Here is a 14,078-nt window from a genome sequence, read left to right on the forward strand (position 1 = left end):
CTTATGGTTGTCAAGGCCGCCCTAGCCCCGCCCCCTTCCCGGTACACTCCGGGCCACAAGGGCTCGTCGGCCTCGCCGCCATGTCGCGCTTCACACGCACCAAGCCACCCGGCGGGTTCCCCCTCCTCCGGGGCGGGCTCAGGCCTGCGACGGCCCTGGGCGCTGTTAACCCGCCCTCCTCAGTCCCCTCCCCTCAGCCGCGCCCGCCCGAGCCCGCCGGCCCCGCCGCCGTGGGGAGCTGAGGCGACACCAGTCCGTCCACCCGCCCCTACCCGGCCTGAGGGCGGAGGCGCCGGCAGAGCATCAGGGCCCGGCCCCCTCGTTCGCAGCCCAGAGGTCCCCTCCTCCTCCTCTTCTTCCTCCTCCTCCTCTTCCTCCTTTTCTTCCTCATCCTCCTCTTCTTCCTTCCCTTCCTCCTCCTCCTCCTCCCCCCCCCCCCCCCCAGCCGCTCAACTCCACTGTTTCCCCTCTTCCTCCTCCCCTCCTCTCGGCCCCTCGCCCCGCCCAGTGTCTGCGGGGGGAAAGGAAACCGAAAGTGCGCGGCGCCGGGCGGGGCCGCGGACCAGCCTGGGCCGGAGTCCGAGCACCAGTCGCGGCGGCGGCGGTGGCTGCGAGAAGAAGCGCCGGAGCCGGGTGAGTGACCCCCCCCCCCCCCCCGTCCCGCGCCCCGGCCCCGAACCTGCTTCTGCCCGCCGCGAGCCCCGGCGCCCGCGCCGCCCCGCCACTACATCTGCCGCCAGGAGCCCCGGCGCCCGCCTCAGCGTCCCCGCCGCCTCCTCAGCCCCCAGTGCCCCCTACCTGCCTCAGCATCCCCGCCGCCCCCTCAGGACGCCGCTCCATCACCCACCTCAGAGCCCCACGTGCGTCCCTCAGAGCCCCACCACCCCCTCGGCGCCCCCGTCGCCACCTCTGCCTCCGGCCCCATCAGCTAGTTCCGCCTCCCACCCCCATGTCTGCCCTCATTTTCTGCCCCGGCCGCCCCCTTCGTCTTCCTGTGTCCTCCCCGGCCACCGCCTCCTTCACCCTCAGCACCTGGGTTCCTCATCCCCATTTCCAACACCGGCCTCCCCCCCCCCCCCCCCAGCGGGGCTCAGCCAGACCTTCTTGAAGGCCCCCTACCTCCCTGCCATTTCTGCCCCAGCCTAGCCACTTCCCGGTCCTAACCCTAACCACCCCCCCCCCAACCCCATAATATGTCCATCAGAAACTCCTGGGCTCCTGGTTGCCGGTGACCCCTCCGTCCCTCCTTCTATCCTCTCGGGACCCTGGAGAATCCCCCTGATAACCCACCTCCGGCCTCTGGTTTCAGCCTCCTCCATCCCCCCTCCTACCCCCCCCCCCCATTACCCTTCTCTGATATGACCCCTCTACCACCTTGACCATCACTGATTTTCTTCTTCCTGCCCTTTTAGGCCTTGATTCCCAAAGAAACTCACTTTAGTCTGCTTTTTTTCGTAGCATTTCCTGTTCTCTCTGCTCCTCCCTTTTTCTTTTTTCCCATTTCTTTTACCCCTTTTCAGAAAATTTGAGTTTCTATTTTAGTATTTTTCAACCAGAGGAGAAGGCATTTTCTCCTCAGAATTTTTTTTTTTAATTAAAACACACACACACACACACACACACACACACACACACACACCCAAAATACTGAATGCACTTGAGAGCTGGGTTTGATAAGATGAGAGAAGAGATTCACCCAAAATATTCCCGGCAGGAAGGAAAAGGACTCCTTTTTCTGAAGAGGATAAAAGCTACTCCTCATATAATGCCAAATCTATTCACAGTTTCCAACTATGAATATTTTAAAAGTCAGTTACAGGGACAGTCTCAAAAATCCCTTTGCTGGGGACTCTGAGTCACCCACTCATTCCCTAACCTCGGCTCATATGATATGTATGAGTTGCATTGAGAAGTTCCCTTAAAGGGGCTTCCTCTTCCTCTTACAGGATCACTGTCAAAAATCTTTAAGAAGAAAGGAGAAGGAAAAAACTGCAGATTTCTAGCTGGTCCTGGGGAAACAGCATTCTGTAGATGCTAAGCCTCTGGTTATTGAAATATGTAATTTTTTCTTTTTGGTTCAGTAGAACAGAGGGCTTAATCGGTTTGGCTGCATTCCAAACGATAGGATAAGGGATAACTGCTCACTAATTATTTACAAACTGTAGAATACTGTAAGCTATAGAGTTCTGTATAGCATAACTGTTGGATGGCATGGTGAATACATGGTTTTTGGATTAACAAAAATGTACTTCTTTCTTCCCTGGCAACAATATTTGTCTGCTTCGTGGGAGAGGAAAATGAAACCTAGCAACCGATTAAGTAACTTGGCTAAAGACATAAACCAAACAGTAGTTCTGAATGGGAATTGATGACACTCCCTCTGCCCCAACGAAGTGCCAGGATAAGAGGGAGGGAGGAATTTGAAATCACCTAAATGGTGAATTTAACATTTTATATCATACTGGGCATTCACAGAGTTGAACACTTGTGCCTGTGATTAAATCTGTGTTTAACTCTTAGTTTACAAATCATTAAGATGTGGAAGCAGGAGGATTGGCTTGATGCTGTTTTGGGTATTTTTCTGCTAGCTGCTGTGTTTCAGGGGCCTTGATCTCTCTCAATGTGTGCAGATTTCCAGATAACCGAAAATAACGTGAGCGTGGAGGAATTCAGGTAACTCAGACATGGAGGACAGAAGACCTTGTTTGGAGGCCAGGCCAAGAAATCCCTATACTAACCACAGAGGTGAGCAAGATTTTCTACTTAATGGGAAGGAAATTGAATTCCTATGAATGAGCAGACCCGCCTAAGACTAACGGCCTCTCTTAAGTAAAGAATGGCTTATTCCTTAGCCACAGCATGAATGACTGAAAAATAGACAGCCCTCTCTTTTTCCTAAGAGCTGATGAATGGGTATAGTTCACGTTAACAAAGACAGCGATAAGGTGTCTGAATTGGAAATAATTTTTAGAGCAGTACTACCCAAAAGAAACATAATGCAAGCCAGAAATGTAATTTTTCATTTTCTAGTAGCATCATGTAAAAAGTAAAAAGATGGGGGTGCCTGGGTGGCTCAGTTGGTTAAGTGTCCCAACTCTTGATTTTGGCTTGGATCATGATCCTGTGGTTTGTGAGTTCAAGCCCCGCATCTGGCCTTGTGCTGACATCACGGAGCCTGCTTGGGAGTCTCTGTCTCCCTCTCTCTCTGCCCCTTCCCTACTCATGCTATTGCTCTCTCAAACATAAATAAATAAACATTTTTAAAAAAGCAAAAAGAGGGACGCCTGGGTGGCGCAGTCGGTTAAGCGTCCGACTTCAGCCAGGTCACGATCTCACGGTCCGTGAGTTCAAGCCCCGCGTTGGGCTCTGGGCTGATGGCTCAGAGCCTGGAGCCTGTTTCCGATTCTGTGTCTCCCTCTCTCTCTGCCCCTCCCCTGTTCATGCTCTGTCTCTCTCTGTCCCAAAAATAAATAAACGTTGAAAAAAAAAAATTTAAAAAAAAAAAAAAAAGCAAAAAGAAACACATGAAATCCATTTTAAAAATTTAATAGTAATTTGTTTAACATGTGTTTAAATGAGTATATCCAAATAATGTCATTTATTGTAGTAACTGAATACAACATTTTATTGTCAAGTACTTTAATAATTTCAGTATTTTTACTTCCCTAAATACTCAAACATTATTATTTTTTTAAAGATTTTATTTTTAAGTAATCTCTACACCCAAGGTGGGACTCTAACTGATGACACCCCCCCACCCCCCTCCCTGACATCAAGAGTTGCCTGTTCTTCTGACTGAGCCAGCCAGGCGCTCCTCAAATATTATCATTTTAAGGTGTTATCAGTATAAAGAAACTTTAATGAGATGTTTACCTTATTTTTGGTATTCAGTGTTCAAAGTTACACATCTTAATTCAGGCTAACCATGTCTAAGATTCTTAATAACCATAAATGGCTAATGGATATGTATTTAATTTAATGGCATATGTCTAAATCCTAGTCACCAAAGTAAAGCTCATTCCAAAAACATTACTCTACTGCTATGATTTTTCTATTTGCTTAGAACTTTGAAACAAAACCAAATGGATTCCTGTTTTTCCCTAAGTTTGCAACATGTCATCTGAGTTTTAGCTGTAGAATAAATGAGGAAGAACTGTAGAATTTTATTTTATGAGCTGTGTGACTATTCAAAGAATGAGAAACAATACCAATTTTAATTCTTCAAAACATCAAGTCTTTGGGTCAGATTGAAATATTAGAAGGACTTTCTTTTGATATTTTGAGAGTTTGAAAAGTAAATAAGGTAACACTTATAAAATTTAGACTTCAGTAATACAGGGTTTATATTTTGCCAAATGTTCCTTTATGTTGTCACCTCAAAATTTTCTCTGCAAAGTACAAAACAAGGAAAAGTGCACATAAATAGATTTAGCATCTAATGTCATGAAATGGTACAGTCATCTTGAATATGATGTGCATTCATAACATTTTTATTCTCACATCATTGTACATAATCTTATTTTGTTTGTATTTAAAAGCTCCAAGTAATTCTGCCAAGTTGGGTCAGCTCCATCAATTTTATAGGAAACGAAAGTGAAAGACAGTGGGCTCTTGGTTAATTTGGCCAAATTTACTTCTGAAAGGTGTGGCAAATTAAGGAAGACAAGTTCAGCTTCATCCACGGGGTGATGTTAGCTTTCATGTGTGGACTTGGTATATCTCCTCCTTCCCCCAACAACTTCTTATCTGAGGGCTGGTAGTAAATAATACTATGTGGATGAACTTGTGCTTCAGAAAGGAGAAAAACTTGAGTTTCATTTTTCAGTTTCCTAAAACAAATTTGAGTTTCCTTTTTCGGTTTCATTCTCAATGTATTAACTAGCTCAAAAACATCTTGGTAAAGGAAACCCCACCTTCCCCCTTGCCATCTGATGCTGGACAAATTTCAAGAAGCATTTCTCCTGTAATTTTATCACACTTGATGCCTGTGTTGCCTGTAACATAATTGTTTAGTGGCAGATCCAGTGGCCTGGAAATCAATAGAGTATTCCCAATGGAAAAGTATTACTAGTGCCACTAGTAATAACATTAATGAGAACTTTTTACATGTTGGGTATACTATTAAGCATCTTACAAACGTTTAGTCTTTACACCTACATAGATACTTAGGCTTAAAGAAAGTATTTGACTTGTTCAGGGTTATACAGTGAGGAAGTGGCAAGGACAAGATTTGAATCAGGACTGTTTTGCTCTGAAATTCATGCTTTGGCTATTATTTGGTACTGGCAGAAGACTCAGAAGCAATGAGCTGATCTTTTTGACCCTCTGAAATAATCTCAGCTCATGATGATTAAATGAGATACTGCAAGTATTTATCCTCTAACACGGATTAGGCACTCAACAAATGTTTCTTTTTTTTTTTTTTTTTAAGTTTATGTATTTAAGTAATCTCTATACCCACCATGAGGCTTGAACTCACAACCCCAAGGTCAAGAGTTGCATGCTCTTCTGACTGAGCCAGCCAGGCGCCCCAACAAATGTTTATTCTTTTTCCCTTTTGCACCCTTTGAAAAAACAATGTTTTCATAGTATGTGCTGCAACCACAGTAATCTATTTTACGTTTATTACATGATTTCATAGGAAGTCTTTTTTCTCTGCAAAGAAAACCTACTAAGTTCCTTTGTTGTTTTGGAAAATGAGAGTATGTCCCTTGTTGTTCTGTTAGATTTCCTTGTACCTTGACTTTTGTGCTTACCCAGTATTCCCATTGTGTTTAGGGCCTGTGGATGGAGAATTACCACCAAGAGCTAGAAATCAGGCCAATAACTCACCAGTGAATGCTCTCAGAGGAGGAGCTAACCAGCCTGGAAGGCAGCCTAGGGCCACCAACCATGCTGTTCCTGTACGGCAAAGAGAAGAAAGGTTTGGGGCTATGGGCAGGAATCCACATCAGGGAAGGAGAAACCATGAGGGGCGCACTAGTGATGAACCTAGAGGCCAAAGACGTGGTCAGGAAAATGATGCTAGGCGGAGAAATGGCAACCAGGAGGGAAGGAACCACAGACCACCGTGGTCCGATGAAAACTTCCAGCAGTGGCGAACCCCACACCAGAAGCCTGCAGAACAGCCACAGCAAGTGAAGAAACTGGGCTACAAATTCCTAGAAAGTCTTCTGCAGAAAGACCCTTCTGAGGTGGTCATCACTCTTGCCACAAGTTTAGGGCTGAAAGAGCTCCTGTCTCATTCTTTTATGAAATCCAACTTCCTTGAGCTCATCTGCCAGGTTCTTAGGAAGGCTTGCAGTTCCAAAATGGACCGCCAGAGTGTTCTCCATGTCCTGGGCATACTGAAGAACTCCAAATTCCTCAAAGTCTGCCTACCAACTTATGTGGTAGGAATGGTCACTGAACCCATCCCTGACATTCGAAACCAATATCCAGAACACATTAGCAACATCATCTCTCTCCTCCAGGACCTTGTAAGTGTCTTCCCCGCCAGCTCTGTGCAGGAAACTTCCATGCTCATTTCCCTCCTGCCAGCTTCTCTTAACGCTTTGAGAGCCTCTGGGGTTGACATAGAAGAGGAGACAGAGAAGAACCTGGAAAAGGTGCAGACCATCATCGAACATCTGCAGGAGAAGAGGCGAGAGGGCACTTTAAGAGTGGATACCTACACTCTAGTGCAGCCTGAGGCAGAGGACCATGTTGAGAGCTACAGGACCATGCCCATTTATCCTACTTACAATGAAGTGCACTTGGATGAGAGGCCATTCCTTCGTCCCAACATCATTACCGGAAAATACGACAGCACTGCTATCTATCTGGATACCCACTTCCGACTCCTGAGAGAAGATTTTGTTAGACCCCTACGTGAAGGCATTTTGGAACTTCTCCAAAGCTTTGAAGACCAAGGCCTCAGGAAGAGAAAATTTGATGACATTCGAATCTACTTTGATACCAGGATTATCACCCCCGTGTGTTCCTCATCAGGCATTGTCTACAAGGTGCAGTTTGACACAAAACCACTAAAGTTTGTTCGCTGGCAGAATTCCAAGCGGTTGCTCTATGGATCTTTGGTGTGCATGTCCAAGGACAACTTTGAAACATTTCTTTTTGCCACCGTGTCTAATCGGGAGCAGGAAGATCTCTGCCGAGGAATTGTCCAGCTCTCTTTCAATGAGCAGAGCCAACAGCTGCTAGCGGAGGTCCAGCCCTCTGACTCTTTCCTTATGGTGGAGACAACTGCATACTTTGAGGCCTATAGGCATGTCCTGGAAGGACTTCAGGAGGTCCAGGAGGAGGATGTCCCCTTCCAGAGGAATATTGTGGAATGTGACTCTTACGTGAGGGAGCCAAGGTACTTGCTAATGGGGGGCAGATATGATTTCACTCCCTTAATGAAGAATCCCTCAGCCACTGAGGATTCTCTGAGGAATGCCGAAGGCTTAAGATATCCCAGAGTGAATGTCTTAGATCCTAGCCAGTGGCCCTCAAAAGAAGCCCTGAAGCTGGATGACTCCCAAATGGAAGCCTTGCAGTTTGCTCTCACAAGGGAACTGGCTATTATTCAAGGACCTCCTGGAACAGGTAAGAGAATTTTTCAGATCACGTGACCTCTTCCCTATGAGATAGGTAAGGGAGGCTTGTCTCTAGGTTTCTTGAGTGTCTTGATTAGAAACATTCTCCTGAAATGGGCATCAGACCTACTTACAAAGCTGTTCATGGTGATTTTCCAGTAGGCAGCCATTGGTATGCATGGTAATAAAAGTCACTAGGTTAGAGAAGACTGCTGAGGGGTCAAATTTAGGAAGATGCATGACCTTTGCTTCATCAAAGGCTATGTTAATTTTTATTTAATTTTATATTACTTTAAATTAAATAATATCAAATACATAACATTAGCACTGTGTGCCAAGTAGCATTTTACTACTTGCTAGTAGTGTTGTATCTACTGATTGCATCCTCACAACAGCTCTGTGAAGTAGAAGCCATTCTATTTTACAGATGAAAAACTAAGACAAAGAGGTTGAATAATATGTTGAAGTTCATGAAGGTGGTAAGTGATAGACCTAGGACTTGAACTCAGGCACTGACTCTATAGAGTCCTGCCTCTTGTAACTACTACACCATACTTCTCATGGAAATACGCCTCTCTGCACCCTCATCCCCATATGCCACTCTAATCCTACTTTGTGGTGATAATTGCTATTGTTTGATGTGTATCTTTCCAGATGTTCTCAAAGGTGACCATTGATCTATCTCTGTGTCTGTATTCTTATGTTTACATACATGCACTCATACTTTTTGTTTTCTTTCAATAACATAAATGGTCAGTTATTTTTATAACATGTTACAGACATTTTTTACATTCGTTACACTCCAGTCACATTTAGAAATGTGTCTCTCTCTTTTTACTATGCCTGCATTCACTGTAAGGAGTGAGTGTACCATGATGTTTTTTGTTTGTCTGTTTGTTTTGTCATTACATAGAGTGCTTTGGTAAGTGTCCATCATCTATATATCTATGTATCTGGTATGTGTTTATATTTAGGTATTCTTATTATTTCCTAAAGTGGGAATTCACATTAATAGTTATAGTGTGTACTGCTAAATTATCCTCCATAAAGGATACACACACATGCAAAAAAACAAAAAACAAAAAAACCCTGGAAAGAGGTCTTTAAAAAACGCTAATAGGGCTATTGACTGGCTGGCTCAGTCAGTAGAGCACGTGACCCTTGATTTCAGGGTTCTGAGTTCGAGCCCCATCTTGGGTGTAGAGTTTACTTAAAATGTTTAGAAAAATAAAAAAACACTGATAAAGTAATAGCAACTCACAATAAAAAGTTATATAACCTGGGGCACCTGAGTGGCTCAGTTATTAAGCTTCTGACTTTGGCTCAGGTCAGGATCTAATGTTTGTGAGTTCGAGCCCAGCGTCGGGCTCTGTGCTGACTGCTCAGAGCCTACAGCCTCCTTCAGATTCTGTCTCCCTCTCTCTCTGCCTCTTCTCCATTTGCTGGCTCACTCTCTCTCAAAAATAAATAAATGTTAAAAAAAAAAAAAAGTTATGTAACTGAATAGAAACTTTTTTCTGATAAGAAACACCTATATAATGGAAAAATACGCATAATTAAAGAGATGCTTTCAAGGCTTGAAAAAGAAAAAAAGGATGTACCAGTTTACACTCTCACCAAGAATGAACTAGTGTTCCCATTTCCTTATATCTTCTCCAGTATTGTTGTGTGTTATCTCAGTGTTTTTTGCTCATCAGCAGGTTTTGCTGATCTGTGAGGTTAAAAATTTTGAACCATTATTTTTTATGTTTTAGTAAAAATGGTTCAAAAAATTTTTTTAAATCTCTCTTCCCACCATTCCACTCAGTTCCTTTCCCTAAAACAATGTTATCTTCCTGTTGATCCTTCCAGAGGTATTCTATAAATATTCAAGCAAATGGTTGAATTGAATATATTTATTGTACTTTATGATTTTCTTTCTTTCTATTTATTTATTGTAAATTTTTTAAAGTTTATTTTGACAGAACGGGGGAGGGCAGGGAAGAGCGAGGGACAGAGGATCTGAAGTGAGCTCTGTGCTGACAGCAGAGAACCCAATGTGGGGCTTGAACTCAGGAACTGTGAGATCATGACCTGAGTTGAAGTCAGACACTTAACCAACTGAGCCACCCAGGCACCCTCTTTTTGTTCTTTTTTGTTTTTTTTTAAGATTTTATTTTTAAGTAATTTCTTTACCCAACATGGGCTTGTTTGAACCCACAACCCCAAGACCAGGAGTTGTGTGCTCCACTGACTGAGCTAGCCAGGCACCCCACCCCTTCCTTTTTTTTAACCCATTACGCTAGAAATCATCTTGTACATGTTGCTTGGTCCATTTAGAAAATATCTTGGTGTTCCTTTCATATTGGTACATAAGTAGTAACTCTTGTTTATGATTGCATAATATTCCATACAGTGGAATAATGTCTTTAACCAGTCCCGTGTGGAAAGATTTATTAGTACAAGCAATATTTCAGTGAATAGCCTTGTTTGTGAATCATTTCATATACAAACAAAACATATGCAGAAGAGAAATTTCCTAACCTGATCAAAGAATATATAATTGTGTAATTTTAATAGATATTGCCAAATCACTCCCTGGAAATGTATGTCACGGTGGTTAATTTGTATTTTTTTCATTAAGAATGAGATTAAAAGGGCACCTGGGTGGCTCAGTCAGTTGAGCATCCAACATTTTTTTTTTCTTTTTAACGTTTATTTACTTTTGAGAGAGACAGAGTGAGGGAGACACAGAATCCAAAGAGGGCTGCAGGCTCCAGGCTCTGAGCTGTCAGCGCAGAGCCCAGCGTGGGGTTCAAACTCATGAACTGTGAGACCGTGATCTGAGCCGAAGTCAGTTGCATAATCAACTGAGCCACCCAGGCGCTCTAAGCATCCAATTCTTCATTTCAGCTCAGGTCATGATCCCAGGGTCGTGTGATCGAGCCCTGCGCCAAGCTCCTTAAGCCCTGCTTAAGATTCTTTCTCTCTCCCTCTGCCCCTCTCACCGGCTCACAGTCTCTTGCTCTTTCTCTCTTAAAAAAAAAAAAAAAAAAAAAAAAAAATTTTTTTAAAAGAATGAAATTAAATATCCTTTTGTCAGTTTATTGGCTATTTATATTACTACTTCTGTGGATTGGGTTCTTTTTGAATGACTTCTTACTGCTTTGGAGGAGCTTTTTGTATATTCAAAATCTACATGTTGCAGTTAATTTCCCTTAATGTTATCACTTGAATTAGGACTCATTAGTTCCAAGTGTAGTAATAATTTCAGGCTAGCTTAAGCCACACACATAAATGGTTACTAGGGAAGAACTGGTGAATATGAGGGGGAAGTAGTAAAGGGGGTCCTTTTTGAGGTGGGAATCCCAAAAAGTATCTATTCTAAGGGGAAGGAAGGAGACAAAGTAAATGTTAAATTATAAAGATTTTCTTTCCTTCTGAGGTATCCTTATCCATCCAGTCCTGCAACTAGAAACCTAATTTTCCTTTTCTGTTCCCCACCCTAGCCAAACCATTATCAAGTTCCAGTCAATGTTACCTCTGAAACTTCTCCCCTGTCTGCCTGTTTATCTCCCGTCTCCCGCTGAAGTCAAGCCTTAGCCTGGAATATGGCAGAAACCTCCCAACCCTATCCCTATTCCTTCTTGCCCACTCTTAACTCAGTTTTCACTTCCCTAGAGAAGTCTCTTCTAACCTCTGACTAGGCCAGAATCCCAATTATATGGGTTTTTTGGTACTGGGTATTTCTCATTTCCCACATTTATGATTTTACATTTGTTTCTGTGATTATCTTTCTCTTCTACAAGTCTGTAAGTTCCAGGAAAATAAGAACCATAGTTGTTATGCTCACTATGGTATTTCTTGCATCTAACCCAGTGCCTGACACCTGTTAGGCACTCAATACTTACTTGAAGGGGAAAAAGGTGACTAATCCATCCAGGCACCCCTGTGGAGCACAAGATTCTTGCTCTCAGGGTCGTGAGTTCAAATCCCATGTTGGGTGTGGAGCCTACTTCATTAAAAAAAAAAAAAAAAAAACCCGGGGCGCCTGGGTGGCGCAGTCGGTTAAGCGTCCGACTTCAGCCAGGTCACGATCTCCCGGTCCGTGAGTTCGAGCCCCGCGTCGGGCTCTGGGCTGATGGCTCAGAGCCTGGAGCCTGTTTCCGATTCTATGTCTCCCTCTCTCTCTGCCCCTCCCCCGTTCATGCTGTCTCTCTCTGTCCCAAAAATAAAAATAAAAAACGTTGAAAAAAAAATTAAAAAAAAAAAAAAACCCAAACGAAGGGAAAAAAGGAAGGAAGAAATTGTTGTTATTTATCTTGCTATACTGAAATCTTTGATTTTCTTGTATTGGTACCTGACTCACCTTTGATTTTTTTGAAAACAGTGGCTAACTTCTCAACCTGACACAGTGTAAGGATTTAGCTATTTGTAGACATAATTAATGAATTATTGGCCATTTACTAATGAGCCCATAACTCTAACTTGAATGTTGATTTTTCTGAGTTTTTCCCTCCTTTCACAAAGGCAAGTCTGTGGTATATTGAAAGCATTTCTAAATAATTTGCTAGATGAGAGTTAGCAAGTAGCCAGTAAACAACTGGCTAAAAAATACCTTACAGTTGTGAAAAAATATCTTAAAGCTGCAAAAAACAGAAGGGATTCTTTTTATGTGCTGATAGCTATCTCCAAGGTACATTAGGTGAAAAAGCAAGATGTAGAGTAGTGAAAATAGTCTGCAGCTATTTGCATTGAAAAAAAAAGGGAAGGCTAGAGAAAGACTGTATTCATTTTTTGTTTGCATTTGCATAGAATGACTAACTCTGGAAAGTTACACGAGAAACTGGTAATACTGGTTTGCTTCCCAGAGAGGAACTGGATGACTGGAAGAGCAGGGACACTTTTGTAAAATACTCATTTGTGCTTCTTGGATCTTTAAACCATCTCAGTGTATGACTTCAAATTTTTTTAAATAATAATTTGCTGTAAGTAATTAATTACTCCTTCTAGAAAGTCTTTATTTATTTTTTTTTAACTCTCCTTTTTCTTTCTTTTTTAGGCAAAACCTACGTTGGTCTAAAAATCGTTCAGGCACTTCTAACCAATGAGCCTGTCTGGCAAATTAGCGTCCAGAAATTCCCCATCTTGGTTGTATGTTATACTAATCATGCTTTGGACCAGTTTCTGGAAGGTAATTCTAGGCAAAATTGTTCTCTATCAAGACATTTATAGTTGAACCATCACCAGCTTCGGTAGCTTAAATTTTATTGCTATTTGAACTAAGCCCGTAGTCCTATCCATGACCTGCAGGCTCTGTCTGGTCTGCTCCAGCCAACTCTGAACCTTATCTCCTTCCTCTTCCCTTGTTCTTCCTAACTCCAACAACACTGATTGTCTGCAGTTCCTTGAATTCCTCCAGCTTCTCCCTTGGGCCATGCTGTTCCCCCATCTCTAGAAGACACTTTTTCTCTCTGCATCTTGACTTCATCTATCATCTAGCCTGGTTGACTCCAACTCATTCTTTAGATCTCCCCTTAAATATCTCTTCAGGTGTATTTTTCCAGTTGCCCCCAGACAAAGTTAAGCTTCCTTTTGTATTTTTTCTTCAGAGATTTAATACATATGTAACAATTTATTGTATGAGTTTCTACCCTAGACCATAAACACTGTGTGGGTTGGTCCTCTTTCTTGCTATATTTATGGATTCTAGCACTCAAAAAAATACTAATTGTATTAATGAATGAATAAATATATGTTTTTCCTTTTCCTTGAATATTATTTTCCATATCTTCCTTTCACCCAGATTAAATATTTTTTATTCTTGGAGTCTCAGTTTAAATATTAGATTACCCCACCCAAACTAGGTAAGTTGCCCTCTTATATATTTACAGCATCATGTACTTACAGTACTTACTGTACTTATTGCTATTATGAGAAATTGTTTAACGTGTATCTTCTGTGCCAGAGTGTGAGACCTGAGAACAAATTAGGAATAGAGTCTGTGCTTTAGCTGCTATATCTCAAGAACCTAGCACATGCCTGGCACATAGTGACCAGTTGGTAAATACCTGTAGAGTGAATAACAGAGAACATTTACTAAGTGCTTACTTTCAAATCACAGATGAAGAACTGAAGCCTTAAGTTTAGAAACTTGCCCCAGTTTACATAGCAATAGTGGTGAAGTCAAGGTTTGGGTTCCCAGATATCTGATTCTAAACCTATGTTCTGGGGTGCCTGGGTGGTTCCATTGGTTGAGCTCTTGATTTCAGCTCAGGTCATGGTCTCACGGTTGTGAGATCGAGCCCTGCATTGGGCTCCGTGCTGAATGTGAGGCCTGCTTGAGATTCTTTCTCTCTCATTCTGTCCCTCTCCCCAGCTTGCTCTCGCTCACTCTCTCAAAAAAAAAAGCCTGTGTTCTTAAGTACACATTTTACTGCTCTGCAGGTCATATCATCTCTGAGGCCTTTTTGGTCATTAATAGGGTGGATTCCTGTAGGTACCAGTTTGTTCCCTAAGGAA

General features: G+C 42.7%; 1 protein-coding gene across 2 annotated transcripts in view; it reads left to right on the top strand.

The window, feature by feature from the left end:
• Window positions 1-41: 41 nt before the first annotated feature.
• The window catches only part of ZNFX1 (zinc finger NFX1-type containing 1), a 27,994-nt gene continuing 13,957 nt past the window's right edge, over window positions 42-14,078 (top strand). Inside the window, exons 1-4 of one of the 2 annotated variants that reach the window (XM_023251119.2) lie at window positions 42-633; window positions 2,631-2,745; window positions 5,779-7,587; window positions 12,619-12,750. In XM_023251119.2, the coding sequence (XP_023106887.1) occupies window positions 2,685-2,745; window positions 5,779-7,587; window positions 12,619-12,750 (2,002 nt within the window). In that variant the 5' untranslated portion in view covers window positions 42-633; window positions 2,631-2,684. Of the gene's footprint in view, window positions 634-839; window positions 861-2,630; window positions 2,746-5,778; window positions 7,588-12,618; window positions 12,751-14,078 lie in introns of those variants that run through there. The other variant, XM_045053509.1, reaches the window with a different exon arrangement.

This window comes from Felis catus, chromosome A3, assembly GCF_018350175.1.
Source record: "Felis catus isolate Fca126 chromosome A3, F.catus_Fca126_mat1.0, whole genome shotgun sequence".
NCBI classification, from domain to species: Eukaryota; Metazoa; Chordata; class Mammalia; order Carnivora; family Felidae; genus Felis; species Felis catus.